Source organism: Muntiacus reevesi, chromosome 22 (assembly GCF_963930625.1).
Source record: "Muntiacus reevesi chromosome 22, mMunRee1.1, whole genome shotgun sequence".
Classification (NCBI taxonomy): domain Eukaryota; kingdom Metazoa; phylum Chordata; class Mammalia; order Artiodactyla; family Cervidae; genus Muntiacus; species Muntiacus reevesi.
Window position 1 is genome coordinate 1,890,797 of NC_089270.1, and position 19,486 is coordinate 1,910,282.

The following is a 19,486-nucleotide window of genomic DNA, read 5'->3' on the forward strand; positions in this document are numbered from 1 at the left end:
ACGCACGCACTTAGGAAGTGCTCTGCGCTTGACGCCGAGCAGCCGTTAGGGTCTTCACCAGGTAGAGGTTTGAGATGGTGCACGGTGGACTTCTCCCCCAAAGCAGGCAGCGTCTTGGTGTTCTCATCACTGCTGGCAAATAGAGTGCATCGCCAGTGAACGAGCAGGCTTCTGCCTTTTGTTCCCTGCCCTGCTGCTGTGCTCAGGTTAGTCTGTGTTACACATACCAAACCAGAAAGTCCTTGTGCTTGGTGCTAACCATCATGAACGGAGGGGACCTGAAGTTTCACATTTACAACCTGGGCGGCCCCGGCTTCGAGGAGCAGAGAGCCATCTTCTACGCGGCCGAGCTGTGCTGTGGCCTGGAGGATTTGCAGCGGGAGCGCATCGTATACAGGTAGGCGCGCAGGGCCCCGGGGCCACTCGGGGGCGGGAGGGCCGGTGGGGAGCCCCGGCCCAGCCGTGCCATCACCGTGCTGGAAGTATGGCCGATCCGGGGCAGACCTTGGGTTTCTTTTTAGTTCTCTTCTATTTCTGGTAAGTACTTTTCATTTAAGTTGGTTATGCTGCTCACAAGCAGGAGAGGAACCAGTTTCCAAGGTTCTTAGACATTCTGACAGTTCCACTGAGGACTGGGGATGATGTTCCAACAAAATAGCAAATGTTCTGAAATAATTGTACTTATTTTAATACTGTTTTCATCTTAGAATTCAGTAGAGGAAATTAAATGCCATAGATGGAATTAGATTTGTGTGATGAATAAATCTAGGTTTTAGGGACAGTAGTCCCTCTGCCACCTTTAGAAGCTGGTGTCCTGGGCGCTGACACTTCGGGGCCACCCCCAGGCCGCTCCCTGCGTTCAGCCCGGCGCGTCCACCTGCAGGCCGTGTGCACTCGTCTCCTAGTGGGTGCGTCCAGCTGGCCTTCTCAGTTCCCGAGAAGGAACTGCCTGCTTCTCCCCCTCTAGCCCACCTCCTCCCTGAATCTGGTTCCCAAATCAGTCCTGCGTATTTCTGCGATTCCTCTGTATTCTCCGCGGTCAGTGGCTGAGGTCACATCCTCCTCAGATGGGCTTGCTCTCCCGGAGCTTGTCCGGCGTCCTCTCTTCCCTGCCCTGCTCATGCATCTGCCCTCTCGGGGGCCTTTCTTGCCGGTCTCTGCCCGCTGTCATGCAGAGTTAGTGCACAGTCGGGCACTTCCTAGAAGCCCCCTCCCCTGGCTGGTCCTCACAGTGCTCCATGTTGCCCACTCTGGGGCCAGTCCCCCTGGCTGACCAGCTTCCTTGAAGACCTTCCTCCTCTCCATCCCAGTTCTGATGTGATTTTTCTTCTTTATCTTTCATGGCCCAGAGCCAAGTTGAGTATTTCCTGAGGATCAGTTCCCAGCAGGCTGGGCTGATGGATGACGGTCCCACCCACCATGAGTTGTGCAGAAGGTGGGGGCACGGGCTGCTGCTCTGGGACTTACAGGGGGGCTGGAGGAGCTCTGATTCCTACGTGGCTGCTGGAGGAAGTGAGCTTGTTACAGTTAAGTCCGGCAGAGCCGCCTTGGCCTGCTTCTGGTGTTGAGACGCACTCCCTGCGCTGGTCAGAAGGTTCCGCTCCCCAGCCTTCTGCCCTGGGCTCCCGCAGGCCCTCCGGCTGAGTGGGTCTGCCTCTTGCCCACTGCGTCCACAACACCTGCCATCAGGAGGCGCCCCCAAGCGTCTTTTGGGTGAACGACCTTGGCCTTCGGGCTCTGACAGTCCGTCCCGCCTCCAAGGCCCTTCACGGGGAAGGTCCCCGTGCCCTCTTACCTCTCCTCAGAGACCACCACTGACAGCTCCCATCAGACCAGGTCCTGGAGAGTGTCTTCCTCTTTGCACTGCTGCTGCTGCTGCTAAATCGCTTCAGTCGTGTTCGACTCTGTGTGACCCCAAAGACGGCAGCCCACCAGGCTCCCCCGTCCCTGGGATTCTCCAGGCAAGAGTACTGGAATGGGGTGCCATTACCTTCTCCCCTCTTTGCACAGAGGTGGTACAAATTAAAATGCTGTCCTATTTTAGCAGCTCCAAAGTCAGAAAAGAAGAGGCACACAGGAGGGGCTTTTTAAACTTTTGAATGTTTGTTTTTTACGTGTTTTGTCTACGCCAGGTCTCAGCAGTGGAAGGCAGGATCCTTGGATGTAGTGTGTGGGGTCTGGTTCCCTCTCAGGGATGGAGCCCCGGGGCCCCTGCATGGAAGTTCAGAGTCTTAGCCACTGGGCCACAGGCCGCTCCCTGGGGAAGTGGTTTTTGAGGGAAGGCGCGAGAGAGGACAGCACTTTGTAACCTGAGCTGCGGCACTCTACCCTGGCAGATGCCCAGGGTGTGGGGCAGGGCAGGGTGTGGGCACACTGCTTTGGCGTTGGTACCAGCCTGTCGCCTGGCATCCAAGTGATCCAGTGACATGACTGCACCCTAAGTGTGGCACCTACACCCCAAGAGTGTCTAAACAGCCTCCAGAGACGCTGTGATCGTCCCAGGGGACGTGTGTAAAACGGTTAAGCACATGCCTTGGTACCCAGTGAGCAGGCCGAAGGAGGTGCTGAGGGCGTGACTGCCGTGCTCCGTCACTCAGCCGTGTCCAGCTCTTCGAGACCCACGGACTCTACCCACCAGGCTCCTCTGTCCATGGGCTTGTCCCGGCGAGAATGCTGGAGTGGGTTGCCCTGCTCTCCTCCAGGGGATCTTCCCGACCCAGGGACTGAACCTGCCTCTCCTGCATTGGCAGGCAGGCTCCTTACCACTAGCGCCGCTGGGAAGCCTGCTGTTGCTGCTACTCTCATTATTCTGTGCAGCACACACTGCGTGTCACCTTTCGGAGCAGGTGGCTGGTGGTGGGTTGACAGCTGAGTGCAGAGGCGGTGGGAGTGCTTTCGGGCAGCTTCTCACACCAGGCAAGGAGGTGGCGGGAAGTCGGTGGGTCTCTGGCTGGGCCCTGGCGTCGTCCCAGGAAGGGTGTCTGTGCAGAGCCCCACGCCCACGTGCTCCTTCTGCTCTCTTCTGGCCCTGCGGTTTCGACCCCAGGGCATTTCAGTGTCTGCGGCCCCCCGCCCCCGAGCTGGCACCGGCTTCTGCGGGACCCCCCTGGGACCGGCGCCTCGGAATGGCGGCTCCGATCTGCTGGCCTCGGTCTCCTCTGCCGGTTCTGGAGGCGTGGCTGCGGAGGAGGGCTGTGCTGAGTGAGACGGGTCAGTGTGGCAGGACCACACGTGAAGGCAGAGCTGAATACAAATCCTCTGAAAACTAGGTGTTTTTCCTTGCTAAGGGAAAAAACAAGTAGCTGAGATACCACATTTAGATATTTTAGTCTTTGGTGACACACACACGTGTTTGAAGTTTGTGGCGCCGCCCTACTTGGCAGTGAACTGTGATAAACAGTTAGTGCCGGGGTCACAGGCTCCCGCCACAAGGCCTGGCCTCCCTGGACGCTGCCCAGCCCTGGAAGCAGGCGCTGGCACGGGCCCTCCAGGTGAGGACGCGGAGGCCTCGTTGCTGACGGCGGGCAGAGCCAGGATCTGACCCCGAAACGGAACTCCTCTCGAACGGGGGATTTCCAGTCGTAGACATTCCTGACAGTCTGTTAATGGTGAGAAATGGAGCCGAGTTGGTCGAGGACTGACTCCTCACCGCCGGGCCGACGTTTCACGGCTGGATCGCCTCCTGCGGAGCCCGCGCACCCGCACGGGGCGGCGAGCTCTGCGCCCTCGCTGCGCGCCGTCTGTAGAGCCGCCCCTCCTGCTCGCGGCCGCTGGAGCCTGTGGCAACACGCGGGCGCCCACGGGCCCGCAGACGGAGGCGCCCAGAGCGCGGCACTGCCTGCGGGTCTTCCCGCTGGGACCGACGGAGCCCAGTGTCGCGCCCCGAATCACTGATTTCGTGCTGTTGTTTCTTTCCCTTGCAGGGACTTAAAGCCCGAGAACATCCTCCTCGATGATCACGGTGAGCGAGCCTTTCCCGCCGCGCGTAGACTTGGTTCAGGGGGACTCGCAGGAAGTCAGGGCGGACTACCCCCTAGCGCCGCCAGGGGTCAGCAGCGGGCGGCGCCCCGGGTGTGCGCCCTCCTAGAAACCGAACGGGGCCTCCCCTCGTCCCCCTGGGCCTCGGCAGGAAGCAGAGGCGCTTCCCATCTTCAGTCCGGCTCGCAGTCAGAGCAGCGTCTCCTCTCCGGCTCCTCTCTCTCCTGGTTCACCTTGCTTTATTCTCAGCGGCGTGAGCCCACGCCCTCCATGCTCGGGCGTTCTCTCAGGTGCGGCCTGGGCTCGTGTTTGATTTGCATTTCCCTGATGACGCTTCTCATGGGCTTTCTTGCCGCCGCTTTATCTTCTTTAGTAATGTGTCTTTTCAGGTCTTCTGCCCATTTTTAATTGTTTCTTTTCCTTATTGTTGAGTTTTAAGAGTTCTTTGTATATTTTTTATGCCATCCTTTATAAAATGTAAATGTTTTTAAGTTAATGAAGTCATCTTCTAATTTTTTTCTTCCGTGATTTGTGCTTTCAGTTATAATTACAGTTGATTTTATGGCTGTGACCATGTTAAAGTTCCTGAATTCCGGAAGGTTGTAGACTTGCTGGACTTTCTGCATATACCCTCATACCTTTGGCAGATGACCACTTTCTGTCTGCCTCTCCAGGTCCTGACCCTTTGGTTTCTGTTTGGTGCCTCGGGACACCAGGTGGGACATTCAACTCAGTGTTTACTAGAAGTTGTAGCAGCAGGAGTCCTTTCCTTATTGCTGATCTCAGGGACAGCCTTTCAGTATATCGCCATGAAGTATGGAATCTGCTGTAGTACTTAAATGTTTGTGTGTCTGTGCTGGGTCTTTGTTGCAGCACACGGATCTTGTATTAATAGTTGCAGCCCGTGGGGTCTTTAGTCACATCATGTGGGATCCAGTTTCCCAAACCAGGGATGGAACCAACACAGTGGAGTGTGAAGTCTTAGCCACTGGACCACCAGGGAAATCCATGCTGTGGTACTTTTATAGGAATTAAGATTTAAGAATTTTTTCTTTTTTAAAAATGGCACTTGAATTTTGTCAGTGCATTTTCTCCCAAAATGACCATGTGTTATTTGTTTTTTTAATATGGTTAATCCACCAGTTGGTTTTCCAGTGTTAAACGAGTCTGTCATTCCTGCAATGAGCCCACCTTGAGCAGATCACGCCGCCCTTGCCTGGGTGGCTGGCTCTGGCTCCTGACAGTCCCAGGAGGGAGCGCACCTCCAGTGAGGTCTCTCCGTTGGGCTCTGCAGAAGTGCCGGAACCCGCCCGGGCATCTGTGCCCACATGGCAGGGGTTCAGGCGTCCCCCCTCTTGGGTCCAGCTGTGCCCAGCTTTGGCAGGTGTCCCGGCGGGAGCCACTGGGAGCCTCTGCGTCCAGTGTCTGGCTTGACCAGGCTTTGCCAGTGCTCCCGAGGGAAACACCTGGTGTCCCAGCACAGCGCCTTGGTGTGGGCCTCCCGCTCAGACGTTTTGTCCTTCCTGACTGGTCCTGTGGCTCCCAGCTGTGGCCAGGAGTGGTGTAGACCTGCCTCGTCCTGCCCAAATGCAGGCAGCCAGCATCATTTCTGTGGCAGTCACTGTGTCACTTGTTCTTTACACACCAGGGACCAGGTCCCATTACCATTAAGAATAGAAAGAAGTGACAAAGCTTTGTTGTGCTTGTCTTGATTTCAGGAGACTTTAAATCTTTTCTTTGTGTTTTCCTATTCTTTTAATTTTTTAAAATGTAATTCTACCTATACTTTAGTTTCTCAGACTTAAAACGTGCAATTGACTTTAGCATTTTTACTGTTATGTAATTAAAATTCTTAAGAACTAATTTTCTACCAGTAAGCCATAGACCATAAGAGTAATAGGATTGTCCTCAAGTACTTCTTCATTTCCGTTATAGATAGCTTGTTAGGTTTTCCGTTTTCATGTGTAAAGTAGAACTTGATATTTGTGTTGAATTTAGGGTAAAAAAAAAAAGCTGTTGTCTATTCGTCTACATTTCAAGGGACATTTACCATTTGTCCATTCTGAATATGGAAGCAGTTTGTTTTGTAAACTTTAAGGGGGATTTGGTTTATGAAATTAAGCAGGTGGTTGAGTTGACAAAGAAAACTGCATTATGTTTGTATCTTCTGTAGTTGTTGTTGTTATTGAGTTCCTAAGTTGTGTCTAACTCTTTGCGACCCCATGGACTGTAGCACACCACGCTTCCCTGCCCTTCATCAGCTTCTGGAACTTGCTCAAACTCATGTCCGTCGAGTCAGAAATGCCACCCAACCATCTCATCTCTGTCGTCCCCTTCTCCTCCTGCCTTCAATCTTTCCCAGCAATCAGTCTTTTCCAGTGAGTCAGTTCTTTGCATCAGATGGCCAAAGTAGTGGAGCTTCAGCTTCAGCATCAGTCCTTCCAATGAATATTCAGGACTGATTTCCTTTAGGATTGACTGGTTTGATCTCCTTGCTGTTCAAGGGACTCTCAAGAGTCTTCTCCAAAACCACAGTTCAAAAGCATCAATTCTTCAGCACTCAGCCTTCTTTATGGTCCAGCTTTCACATCCATACATGACTACTAGAAAAACCATTGCTTCAATTATCTGAACCTTTGTCAGCAAAGTGATGTCTCTGCTTTTTAATACGCTGTCTAGGTTTGTCATAACTTTTCTTCCAAGGAACAAGCGTCATATAATTTTAGATGTAAATGTTTCCAAGTATGCATTGCTGTAACTTCCATCCATGTGTTTTAGATATTTTCCATTATTTATTGTCCAAGTGTCAGCTGGCCCCCGTGATTTGTGTCCTGTGTTTGGCCGCATGCAGGACACATCCGGATTTCAGATCTTGGTTTGGCCTTGGAGGTCCCAGAAGGAGAGAAGATCAATGGAAGAGTTGGAACGCTGGGCTACATGGGTACGTGACTGGCCTCCCGGTTCTCCCCGCACTCCCGGCCTCAGGACGCAGAGAGCTGACCGTGTGGAGGGTCCTGGGGTCGTCCTGGCCGCTGTGGGGTAGCGTGGTGGTATCTGAGGTCTGTACCCGCCCCCACCTGCCCTTATCACCTGGGGCAGAGCCAGGACAGGACAGTGGCCTCCTCGCTGTCCTCGCTGGCTCCACACACCCCTCCTGAAGGTGACCAAGTCATTGTGATGGCTTCATGAGCCAGAGGCCAGACCTTGGGTCAGCTCCGAGCAGGGACCGCCTGGCTCTGCTCGAGCAGGGGGCCCCCGATACGAGTGAGCTGGGGTCCTCTGCTGAGTCTTGCACTGACCTCGGCGTCCACTGTGCTGCTGGGGCCTTAGCCTGGGGGCCTGGCTCTGCCTGATGGGGGGTCGGTCCTCCCACAGAGCACCGTTTGCCACGGTAGTTACTCTGCAGCGGTTCACTTCATACTCTGAACAGTGGGAACTGTTTCTGATAACAGCTTTGCTGAAATATAATTCACATACCATAAAATCCATGAATGTTCGTTTTGGCCGTTCCACAGCAGCGTGTGGGATCTTAGTTCTCAATCAGGAGTCAAACCAGTGCTCCCTGTGGTAGAAGCACGGTCGTGTCCACTGGACGCAGTCTGCCCGTCTGAAGTGTACTCTCCAGGGGGTCTCAGCACAGGCAGCGCTGTGCAGCTATCAGCCCTGATTTCAGAACCTTCTCATCCCCTCAGAGAAGACGCCGCGCACCCACTGGCAGTTACTCAGCTCCTCACCTTCTCTGCCAGCCTTGCAGCCACTAATGGACTTTCCGTCTCCACGGACTTGTCTGTTCTACCTCATCTGGGTGGAGTCACACACTGTCTGGCCTTTTGTGTCTGCCTTGTTAGCTTCACGTTTCCAGGGTTCATCGTGTAGAAACAGACATTAACTTTATCTTTTTTCTTTCGTTTATTTTTATTAGTTGGAGGCTAATTACTTTACAGTGTTGTAGTGGTTTTTGCAGTTGTTTGCCATTCAGCACAAGGGCGTTTAACTGAAATCTCCTGTGTTTGTTGTGTAGCTCCAGAAGTTATCAGCTCTGAGAGCTACACATTCAGTCCCGATTGGTGGGGGCTCGGCTGTCTGATATACGAGATGATTGAGGGCCGTTCTCCATTCAAAAAATACAAAGAGAAGGTCAAGCGTGAGGAGGTGGAGCGGAGAGTGAAGCGAGAGGCGGAGCAGTACTCTGAGAAGTTCTCCGAGGATGCCAGGTCCATCTGCAGCATGGTGGGTCGGGGTCGTGTGGGGTGGCCGGGTGGGGAACGCAGCCGTCCGTCAGTCCGAGTAGGGGCCTCCTCTCGGGGGCCCTGGTCACTCAGAGCAGAGCAGAGGTCACTGTTTGCTCTCCCAGAAGGTGCTGCTGAAAGGGCAGGGCAGGCCGGGTCCTGGCCAGCCTCACGGGACACTAACAGGCAACAGACCCTTCGGGGCCCTCTGCAGTGCCTGGCTCGATGGTGGGCCACGCGCCTGCCACTGTCGCCGCAAGAGCAGGCTGAGGGTAAGCTGCTCAAGGTCCTGACAATTATGGACAGTAGTAGAACTCGAACCCATGTCATTCAGAGTTGAGAAGTCAGGTATGGCACTGGGTCTGATCTCAGTGGTAACTTGGGGTGGAGGAACCTCAGGGGTTGTGGCCTAGCCAGTTTAGGCTCAGCATTTTGGCTTTTCCCAGCTGGGAAGTGTGCCCGGTCCCCAGGGTGGTAGGGTGCCCTTCCAAGGCAGGGCTTCTCCCTCTAGGATTAAAAGGGCGTCCTGCTCCAACCAGGGACCCAGGTACAGGTAGAGTTCGCAGTAAGGAGAGAGAGAAGCGCTCCTTGTCACTTACTTCTCTTAAGCCAACATGAAGGGTTTTCTGAGCAAACTTTAAACTTTGTTTGCATTCAGGAGGGTTTATTGAGAATCCCCCACGGGCCCCTGCCCAGCAGTGAGTAAAAGGGGCAGTAGTCTCACCCCTTCCATGCCCATGCCTGGTGCTCTCATCTGCTCAGGGCGGGCGGGTGGACTGTGAGGCCTGGCTCTGCCTGGGGGAGCGGGAGGGGCTGGCTGTGGGCGGAGGGCAGGGGGCGATGGGCCGGCACAAAGGAGGGGGCCAGCCAGGGCTTTGCGGTGATTCGGGTGGGGGTCTCGGCCCTCGGTGATGCCAGAGCGGGTAAGGAGCGGGGAGGCATCGCCTGCAGGGTTTGGGAGCTAGGGATGGTTGGGGAGGGGGTCCAGAAAGGGGGAAGGGCCGGGCCAAAGCCTCAGTGTTCAGAGGTGTGCAGGCCTGGGGCAGGCCCAGCTCTCTGCGTCTGTGGAGGGGAGCGGCGTGGGTTCCGGCTGAGAGCCGAGGCCGTGGGGCGGGCAGCCTCCCTGGGAGGCGCCAGTGCAGGTGCCTATGGCGCTGTCCTGCCCGTGCCTGCGCTGCCAACGTGAGACGCCTGAGCTCACAGCCGGCATTGCCCCACAGGACCCTGTTTGCAGGGGCTGGCCCAGCCCTTGGCGGCTCCTCCCAGCCCCTGGCCTAGGCCAGGTTTCCAAGGTCCAGATCTTTGTTGTGTACCTTTGAGCCGAGGCAGATCTTTTTGATTGAAAATTGTGGAGGAAGGCCATTTGATTTTTGCCAATAATGGGTGGGCATACCTCATTTTTATTGTGCTTCACAAATTGTGTGTGTTTTGTTTTTACAAGATGAAGGTGTGTGACAACCCTGTGTTAAACAAGTCTGCATAGGCATGAGTGTGTGTGCTCAGTCATGTCCGACTGTTTGCGGCCCCGTGGACTGTAGCCCTCCAGGCTCCTCTGTCCAGGGATTCTCCAGGCAAGGATACTGGAGTGGGCTGCCATGCCCTTCTTCAGGGGACCTTCCGACCCAGGGATTGAACTTGCGTCTCTTGCGTCTCCTGCACTAGCAGGCGGATTCTTTACCACTGAGCCATCAGGGAAGCCCCCATTGCTACTGTTTCTCCAGCAGCATCATCTTTTCATTATGTACTTTTTTTTTAAAGATATAATTCTATTGCACACTTAATAGACTATATCTGGTCTTATCACTTCATGGCAAATAGATGGGAAAAAATGTGGAAACAATGTCAGATTTCATTTTCTTGGGCTCCAAAATCAATCAGGATGGTGACTGAAGCCACGAAATTAAAAGACAGTTGCTCCTTAGAAGAAGAGCCTTGACGAACCTCGACAGCTTATTAAAAAGCAGACATCACTTTGCCAACAAAGGTCTGTCTAGTCAAAGCTATGGTTTTTCCAGTAGTCATGTATGGATGTGAGAACTGGACCATAAAGAAGGCTGAGCACTGAAGAATTCAGGCTTTGAACTGTGGTGTTGGAGAAGACTCTTGAGAGTCCCTTGGACAGTAAGGAGATCAAACCAGTCCATCCTAAAGGAGATCAATGCTGAGTATTTATTGGAAGGACTGATGCTCAAGCTGAAACTCCAGTACTTTGGCCACCTGATGGGAAGAGCCAACTCACAGGAAAAGACCCTGATGATGGGAAAGACTGAGGGCAGGAGGAGAAGTGGGCAACAGAGGATGAGATGGGTGGATGGCATCACTGACTCAATGGACATGAGTTTGAGTGAACCCCAGGAGAGGGTGAAGGATAGGGAACCCTGGCTGCAGTCCATGGGGTCACAAAGAGTCATGACTGAGACATGACTGAGCAACTAAACAACAATGATAATATAAACATAACTTTTATATGCACTGGAAAACTGAGAAATCCGTGTGACCTGCTTTATTGCAGTACTCACTTAGCTGCTGTTGCCTGGATCCAACCCTGCCATCGCTCAGAGGTCTGCCTGTGTAAATGTATAAGTAAGGAATACTTTTGAAGTCTATTAATTTTAAGAATTACAATTTTTAGAACTAGGTTTGCTAAATTTTTGTTTCATCTGAGGTCCTTAGTGATCTGTTTAATGAATAAATTAAAGTGGTTTCTAATTATCCATGTCACTTGGCATGGAAGTGGTGTGTCTGAAGTTCCCAGACAGCTTCTATTTCTTGAGAAAACATCCCCTAATTTTTACAGGGTTAAACTTTTCTTAAGGATTTATTTAGTCAACTTTTAATTTTTTTGATAGCTCAGAGGCAGAACTTTAGTTTGAACTCCTTTTGGAAGCGTTATGTATTTTAAATCGGTAAAATCTGCAGTGATGAGGTTTGGTTTATTCTTTGAAATCTGACTTGACTGTTTCATTGGAGGCGCTCTTTGCCTCCCTCATTCTTTGGCCATGATTGTGTTTTTCTTTGGCCATGATTGTGGAGATTCGGGGGTTTCCTTTTACCCTGGGGGCTTTGGCTGACTCATTTATGCTCCTCCACAGTTACTCACCAAGGATCCTAAGCAGCGCCTGGGCTGCAGGGGCGAAGGGGCGGCTGAAGTCAAGGGACACCCTGTGTTCAGGGACATCAACTTCAGGCGGCTGGAGGCCCACATGTTAGACCCGCCTTTCCACCCTGATGTAAGTGTGTTGCCAAGCGCAGCGGGGTGGCCTGTCCTCCCCGGCCCTCTGGCCCCTCTGCCTCCCGAGCTGCAGCCACCCTCCCGGGTCACTGCCCTGCCAGGAGCCTCGGCAGCCCTGACTCCCCCCAGCTACCCCACAAGGGCCCTTCCCTTGTCACGGCTGGCATCCTTGCTTCTTCAGTCCTGAATGTGCCTCCCCACGCTGGGTCTCACCGGATCCTGGCTCAGCGCTGCGGGCCCTGGAGTGGCCCCGTGAGTGTGCTGTGGGGCCATAGAGGGTTACGTCCCCAGAGCCTGGCGGGGCCTGCAAGCTCGGAGCTGGGAGGAGCGTCCTCAGGGTGGCCTTGGGCTACCGGAGGCGAAGTAGGAAGTGTGCAGATGGGCTCACTCTGTAGGATATGATGAACATGCCGTTGTTCAGTCACTCAGTCATGTCTGACTCTCTGCGACCCCACGGACCGCAGCAGGCCAGGGTTCCCTGTCCATCACCAACTCCCGGAGTTTACTCAAACTCATGTCCATTGAGTCAGTGATGCCGTCCAACCATCTCATCCTCTGTTGCCCACTTCTCCTCCTGCCTTCAGTCTTTCCCAGCATCACGGTCTTTTCCAGTGAGTCGGCTCTTTGTATCAGGTGACCAAAGTATTGGAGCTTCAGCTTCAGCATGAGTCCTTCCAGTGAATATTCAGGGTTGGTTTCCTTTAGGACTGACTGGTTTGATCTCCTTGCTGTGCAAGGGACTCTCAAGAGTCTTCTCCAGCACCACAGTTCAAAAGCATCAATTCTTTGGCACTCAGCTTTCTTCACCATCCAACTCTCACATCCATACATGACCACTGGAAAAACATTAGCCTTGACCAGACGGACCTTTGTTGGCAATGTAATGTCTCTCCTTTTTAACATGCTTTCTGGGTTTGTCATAGTTTTTCTTCCAAGGAGAAAACGTCTTTTAATTTCATGGCTGCAGTCACTGTCTGCAGTAATTTTGGAGCCTGAGAAAATAAAATCTCTCACTGTTTCCATTGTTTCCTCAGCTATTTGCCAGGAAATGATGGAACCAGATGCCATGACCTTAGGTTTTTGAATGTGGAGTTTTAGGCCAGCTTTTTCACTCCCCTCTTTCACCTTCATCCAGAGGCTCTTTAGTTCCTCTTCGCTTTCTGCCTTAAGGGTGGTGTCATTTGCATATCTGAGGTTATTGATATTTCTCCTGGCAATCTTGACTCCAGCTTGTGCTTCATCTAGCCTGGCATTTCACATGATGTACTCTGCATATAAGTTAAATAAGTAGGGTGACAATATACAACCTTGATATTCTACTTTCCCTATTTGGAGTCAGTCTGTTCCAGTTCCCTATTTGGAACCATGTCCAGTTCTAACTGTTGCTTCTTGACCTGCATACAGGTTTCTCGGGAAGCAGGTAAGGTGGTCTGGTATTCCCATCTCTTGAAGAATTTTCTACAGTTTGTTGTGATCCACAGCAAATGAAGTCAATGAAGCAGAAGTGGGTGTTTCTCTGGAACTCTCTTGCTTTTTCTATGATCCAGCAATTTGATCTCTGGTTCCTCTGCCTTTTCTAAATATAGCTTGTACAACTGGAAGCTCTTTGTTCATATACTGTTGAAGACTGACTTGAAGGATTTTGAGCATTACCTTGCTAGTATGTGAAATGAGTGCAGTTGTGTGGGGGGTTGAACATTCTTTGGGATTGCCCTTCTTTGGGATTGGAATGAAAACTGACCTTTGCCAGTTCTGTGGCCACTGCTGAGTTTTCCAAATTTGCTGGCATATTGAGTGCAGCACTTTCACAGCATCATCTTTTAGGCTTTAAAATAGCTCAGCTGGAATTCCATGATCTCCACTAGTTTTGTTCATAGTGATGCTTCCCAAGGCCCACTTGACTTCATGCTCCAGGATGTCTGGCTCTAGGTGAGTGATCACAGCATCGTGGTAATCCGGGTCCCTGAGACCTTTCTGTACAGGTCTGTGTATCGCTGCCGCCTCTCCTTAATCTCTCTGCTTCCGTTGGTACATACGGTGTGTGTCCTTTGTTGTGCCCGTCTGTGACGAACCTGAGAAGTGCCATTAAAATCGTTCTGGCTCTGCAAGTCAGGACTCACTGTGTTTATGTGGAATGTGCTGTTGCCGCAGCTTGGTGAGTCCTTGCAAAATGTGGTTCCTGAGCCTCGGTTCCAGGCCCCAGAGTCTCGGAAGAACTTGCTTGGACTCGCTGAGCCAGGCAGCCAGACGGGCTGCAGCATGAGGAAGCTGGCGGGGCCTCTCGGAGCCTTTCCCACTGGGCGCTGGGCACTGCCAGCCACGGGGCGTGGAGGCCGGCCGGGCGGCCATCCTGAGGCAGAGGGAGGGCACGCCGGCTGGTGCGCGGAGCGGAGTGAGGGGCAGAGGCGCCGGGCTTGTCCTGGGGCTTCCCTGCACGTAACCAGGGGCCGAGGCCGTGAACAGTGGCATCCGAGACGAGTGTCGGGCAGTTTGGTGTGGGGGCAGGACAGGGTTCTGACCTACAACCTTAGTGCTCCCCGTGATCCCCTCTACAGCCCCCTGAGGGCCGCCCCCCCCCACCCCGGGACTCCCAGCTCCTCGTCTGGTGGGATGGCCAAGTCCTAACCAGGAACCCGGGGGTCCCGCCCTTGATTCCCACTTCAGAGGCGGTGGCCCTGGGTCCCAAGTGCCCCCAGCTATGGGTGCAGGCGGGGCTGCGGGCCTGGCTCCTCTCCCAGCTCAGGGATGGTGCTCCAGCAAGAGCATCCTGACTGCCCTCCTCCATCCCCGGCCTCTTCTGTGACCCGGCTTCCATGCAGGAGAGAGGGGGCCGTCTGGGGCCTTGTGGCCGAGCGTGGTAGGTGAGCAGGGGCCTGTGTCTCTGAGAATTAGGAGGGTGCGGAGCGGAGGTGTGCAGCTGTGGCACCTCGGCATCCTGGGCTCGTGAGCGCGCTGGAGGCAGCCCTCAGCCACGCCTCTGTTCCTGCCGACAGCCGCAGGCGGTTTACTGCAAGGACATCTTGGACATCGAGCAGTTCTCTGCGGTGCGGGGCATCCACCTGGACAGCACCGACAGCGGCTTCTACAGCGAGTTCGTCACGGGCTGTGTCTCCATCCCCTGGCAGAACGAGGTGCTGTCCCTGCGGTGCAGACTATAGCTCCTTACTGCCCCCGAGACATGAACAGCTTCTGCTTTGAAATAGCTATCTAGCTGCTTTGCACACACATCCATTTATGTGTGTGCGTGTGCGTGTGTGCATATTTGGAGGTAAAATTACTTGAGGAACTGCCCCTGGCCCCTCAGGAGGGGGACGGAGGTGGCTCTGGGGTCTGCTGGGCCTGAGGTCTGCCAACCTGAGTCCTGCTCCCTGAGTTGCCACAGGTTCATGCTTTGGGGGGTCACATTGGCAGCCACATGACCAACCCCAGGAGGAGGTCAGGAAGGCGGGGGTAGTGGGAACCAGGGATGGGAGCAGAGTGGCTGCTGAATGCTGGGCTGGAGGCTGGGGGGGGATGTGGACCCCCGTCACTTCTCTGTCCTGCCCTTCTGTGGTTGCAGATGATCGAGTCTGAGTGTTTCAAGGACATCAATGAAATTGAAAACGAGCCGGTTTTAGAGCCAGATGAGAAGACGGACCAGCAAGTTCCCAGGCCTCAGAAGAGAGGCTTCTTCTACAGACTCTTCTCTAGAGGGGTAAGGGTGACGGTCGCTGTGTTGTTACTTTAGTGTGACCTATTACACGGTGTATTTCACCACGGCAGAGCTGTCTTTGTTCAGCGTTCTTTTTGCAGTGCCTGTTCTGTAAGATGATGTACAAAGTGTACAAGCTACCCGTGTGGTGTGTTTGAGCCCAGCGAGAAGAGCCTTCACAGGGATGTTTGTTGTTGGTATGAAATCTGTCCTGATCGCAAAAGAAGAAATGGCTCTAGCACTTGAAGAGAGACCCCACAGTCCATGACAACGCATTTTACACTTGACTCGTGAAGCATCATGAAGAACCAACGTAAAAGAATGGAGGTCCCTTCCGTTTCTGCCCGGAGTTGTTCGGATTCTCAGAGCTGGTGCGTCACAGGGAAAGCTGATTCTCTTTTGAACGTGGAAGAGTGTTTGGAGAGGCTTTCCGTGGTAGCATTAAACTCAGGAATGGTTTCCAAGTCTCCTTGGACCAGTGGATCATCCTGCCGTATACCCTGTCCGTTCCAGAGGGATTTTGCCTCCGTCATCCACTAAACCTCTCATCCATCGTGTCTCAGTATAAACCCAGAGAGTGTGGCCAGGCCTCCTCTCAGAACGGGGGCCTGGCAGCAGTTAACCCGAGCTCATCTGGGTGTCTCACATCGCTCAGTGGGAGTCATCGCTGGGTCCACGCTGTGGGGGCCTCACAGACAGTGAGGGGAACCCTCCACACAGTCATACAGAAGAAGCCGTCCACCCCGCGCTCTCAGAGGGGCTCAGCTGGGTGGTGGGCGCGGGATGGGGCGAGCCGTACGAGTAGGGGAGCGGGACGCACCGGCGCCTGTCTCTGCTGAATCGAGATGTGAAGCACGTGGGAGGGGACGGTTAAGGGTTTTGCTTGCGTGGAAGTCAGCACTTCCTCCCCCCAGAGTTTTCTCTGCACTTAAGTTTTCCCTGGTGGCTCAATGGTAAAGAATCCACCTGCAATGCAGGAGACCCAGGTTCTTTCCCTGGGTCGGGAAGATCCCTCAGAGAAGGAAATGGCAACCCACTCCAGCCTTGAGAATCCCATGGACAGAAGACCTTGGTGGGCTACAGCCCACAGGGTCACACAGAGCCGGCCACGCCTGCACGCACACGCACGCACACAGGACGCAGGCAAGCCCCTCGCACGGGAGGGGCCTGACCGGCCTTCTGCCTCTGTTGCAGGGCTGCTTCAACTCGCGCTCCAGCAAGAAGAAGCTGGCGTCCTCCAGACGGTGAGCACGCGCTGCGCGGCCAGACCACACCTGAGCACGCGCCGGGGCCCGTCCCACTTGGGACCCGCAATAAACGTGTGCGACTCACCTTACACGGCTCGGGAGTCTGTCCTGTTTTCTGCGTTCATGCCTGAACTGGCGTTTCACTAGAGCTGGATTGAACCAAAGGCCACTTGAGGACTTGGGACGCCCGGAAGGCCCCGGGTGTGGACGCCCTGTGGTGTGTCCCCACAGAGAGGGGAGGGGAGGCCTGGAAGGGGCCCGAGGCCCCCCCGAGCTCCTCTGGGTGTGGGTGGGTGGGCGTCAGTGTGGGTTAGCAGGTCTTGGCTCTTTGCATTTGTGTTCCTAGCTCCTGTGCCTCCTGCTGAGATTCTGCCGCCCACCGCCTGTGGGGCGTCTCAGGGTGCTCCTGTCCGCCGTCGGAAAGAGGGTGTTTTCAGGACCCTGAGGCTGGGGTGTGGCTGTCAGGCTGGAAGCGTGTCTGTGGGTCTCCCGGGCTGGGTGCCCAGAGCCGCTGGTGCTGGAGCTGGGCAGGGGGTGTGCCGCCCTGGCAGGGCCTCCCGGGGCCAGAGCTCCAGGTGACAGGCAGAGCTGGTCGGGGGAGGAGGTGGAAGCCCTGCTGGTGGCCCTGGGTTTGCGGTCCGTCACCCTCTCTGTCCTCTGCTCGCTGGGGAGCTCTTGCTGCCTGCTGTGTGGGATCCAAGGCCCCGACCTTGGAGACTTGAACCAAACAGCAGGGACTTGGTCTGGAAAATCCTCATTAGAAAAAGGGGGGGGGAGAAAGGAAATCCTAACAAAAAATTTGAAGAGATTTAAGTATAGTAGAGTATGTGATTACAAATACAATAAACCTACAAATTAATAACAAAATCAGAAAACAAAATGGCCCTGGCTAATAGCCTCTACTGAAGTCTTCTTGGGCTTAGGACGTGATGTAATGCAAAGCTGCAGAACCTCGAGAAATGAGAAGACGACTCACATACCTGATGTATGGGGTAAACCTGAAGCGCAGTGCTCCAGAAGAAGATGTACAGCTTTTAGTATCAGCAAAACTAAGTGCCCCAAAATAGATGAATTTGGCCTCTAACTCAAAAGGATTGAAAAATACATTTAGAAAAATCAGAAAAAAAGAAAGTAATAGCTATAAAAGAGAAAAACTACAGCCTAAATGATAAAGACATTTGTCCTCAAAAATCAATAAAATAGATAAATCAGTATCTAACCTAATCAAGAAAAATAAAAGGGTAAAATACAAATACACAGTTACAAGAGTAGTAAATCAGAGATAATAAAAGACAATACTATGTACAATTTTACAAAAATAAACATAAAACCTGGATGAAATGCATTTCTAGGGAAACATAATTTACCAAAATTAACCATAAGTAGAATAGAAAGTTTAGACAGACTAATTTCAGGATAAGAAATTAAGTTGCCAAAGTACTACCCTTCAGAAAATCACCAGATTCAGATGACCTGACAGGGAATGTTAGCAAAACTTTGAGGAGCAGGTAAATTTCAATGGCATTTAAATGTTCCAGAGAATACATAGAAAAAGAAGAAAATTTCCCACTCCTTTTTATAAAGCAAGTATAAATTGACACCTAAATCTTACCAAAGACCTTATATAAAAAGTCTATACCAATCTCTTTTATTAATACAAAGTTATTAAAATATTACCAGAATCTTATCCTTAAAGGGCTTCCCTGGTGGCTCAGATGGTAAAGAATCCGCCTGAAGTGCGGGAGACCTTAGTTTGATCCTTGGGTTAGCAAAATTCCCTGGAGGAGGGCCTGGCAACCCACTCCAGTGTTCTTGCCTGGAGAATCCCCATGGACAGAGGAGCCTGGCGGGCTACATACAGTCCGTGGCGTCGCAAAGAGTTGGACACAACTGAGGGACTAAGCTCATTATCCTTAGAATATTGTCGAACAGAATATTTATTAGCCTTAAAATATCATCAAACAGAATCCAGCAACACATTATAAAGTACCACATCAAAATGCTGGGTTTATTTTAATAAGAGATGGATGATTCAATAGCAGAACATCCAGTAAAATAATAAATCATGTTAATAGATCCAAAGGAAAAATAGGTAATTTTCATAAAGGCATTTGACCAAATTCAACTCACTTTTTTATAGTCGATAAAATGGAGTTGATGTTTTCACAACACTGGGTTTGGGGTGCTGACCCCTGCATGGTTGAAAATTAGCATATAATTTTATTGTCAGTCCTCTGTTCTATATTTGTGGTTTCACATCCATGGATTCAATCAACTATGTATGCTGTGGTATTTATTGAAAAAAAAATCCACATATGAGTAAGTGGACGTATGCATTTCAAACCCATGTTTTTCAAGTGAAAGTGAAAGTCGCTCAGTTGTGTCCAACTCTTTGAGACCCCAGGGACCATACTGTCCATGGAATTCTCCAGCCCAGAATGCTGGAGTGGGTAGCCATTTCCTTCTCCAGGAGATCTTCCCAACCCAGGGATTGAACCCAGGTCTCCCACATTGCAGGCGGATTCTTTACCAGCTGAGCCACCAGGCAAGCCCCAAAAATACTGGAGTGGGCAGCCTAGCCCTTCTCAGGAGAACTTCCTGACCTAGGAGTCAACCCGGGGTCTCCACTGCAGGCGGATTCTTTACCAGCGAGCTACCAGGGAAGCCCTGTGGTTTTTTTCAAGGGTAAACTTTAAACCAGTCAATACTTCTTTAGCATCAAAAAATACATTTGTCACCCAGAGACAGCATCTTACCAGAGGAGGGTTTACTCCGAAGGCACTCATGATAAAATGAAGAATAACAGAAGGATGACCACCCTCAATAGCACCCTATTTCACATTTATAGGAGGAACTTGCCTGTACAGCAAGGGTGGACCACCCTCCTGGTGAACACATGTCGAGAGAGTGAGCAACTGAGAGTCAGGGGAGGGGGTCCTCGGGAGGTGAGCCAGACGCCAGGGCCACTCCTGTTCGGGGGCTGGGAGCCCTGAGACGCCTGAAAGGCTGAATTAATCTTGGGGCTAGGAGAGCAAAAGTCTGGTCCAGGGCATGCCGAGACTGGGATCCCAGCCCACACTCCACCTCAGGGTCCAGCCGTCAAGAACAA

General features: G+C 52.6%; 1 protein-coding gene across 12 annotated transcripts in view; it reads left to right on the forward strand.

The window, feature by feature from the left end:
• GRK4 (G protein-coupled receptor kinase 4) overlaps positions 1–16,458 on the forward strand; it is a 57,532-nt gene extending 41,074 nt beyond the window's left edge. For 5 of the 12 annotated variants that reach the window (XM_065914558.1, XM_065914560.1, XM_065914561.1 and 2 more), the window contains 10 exons: positions 236–397; positions 1,350–1,435; positions 3,924–3,961; positions 6,830–6,919; positions 8,000–8,208; positions 11,300–11,437; positions 14,433–14,570; positions 14,999–15,133; positions 15,232–15,501; positions 16,325–16,458. In XM_065914558.1, coding sequence (XP_065770630.1) covers positions 236–397; positions 1,350–1,435; positions 3,924–3,961; positions 6,830–6,919; positions 8,000–8,208; positions 11,300–11,437; positions 14,433–14,570; positions 14,999–15,133; positions 15,232–15,288 — 1,053 coding nt within the window. In that variant the 3' untranslated portion in view covers positions 15,289–15,501; positions 16,325–16,458. Of the gene's footprint in view, positions 1–206; positions 398–1,349; positions 1,436–3,923; positions 3,962–6,829; positions 6,920–7,999; positions 8,209–11,299; positions 11,438–14,432; positions 14,571–14,998; positions 16,302–16,324 lie in introns of those variants that run through there. The other 7 variants (XM_065914556.1, XM_065914563.1, XM_065914555.1 and 4 more) reach the window with 6 other exon arrangements.
• Positions 16,459–19,486: the final 3,028 nt, after the last annotated feature.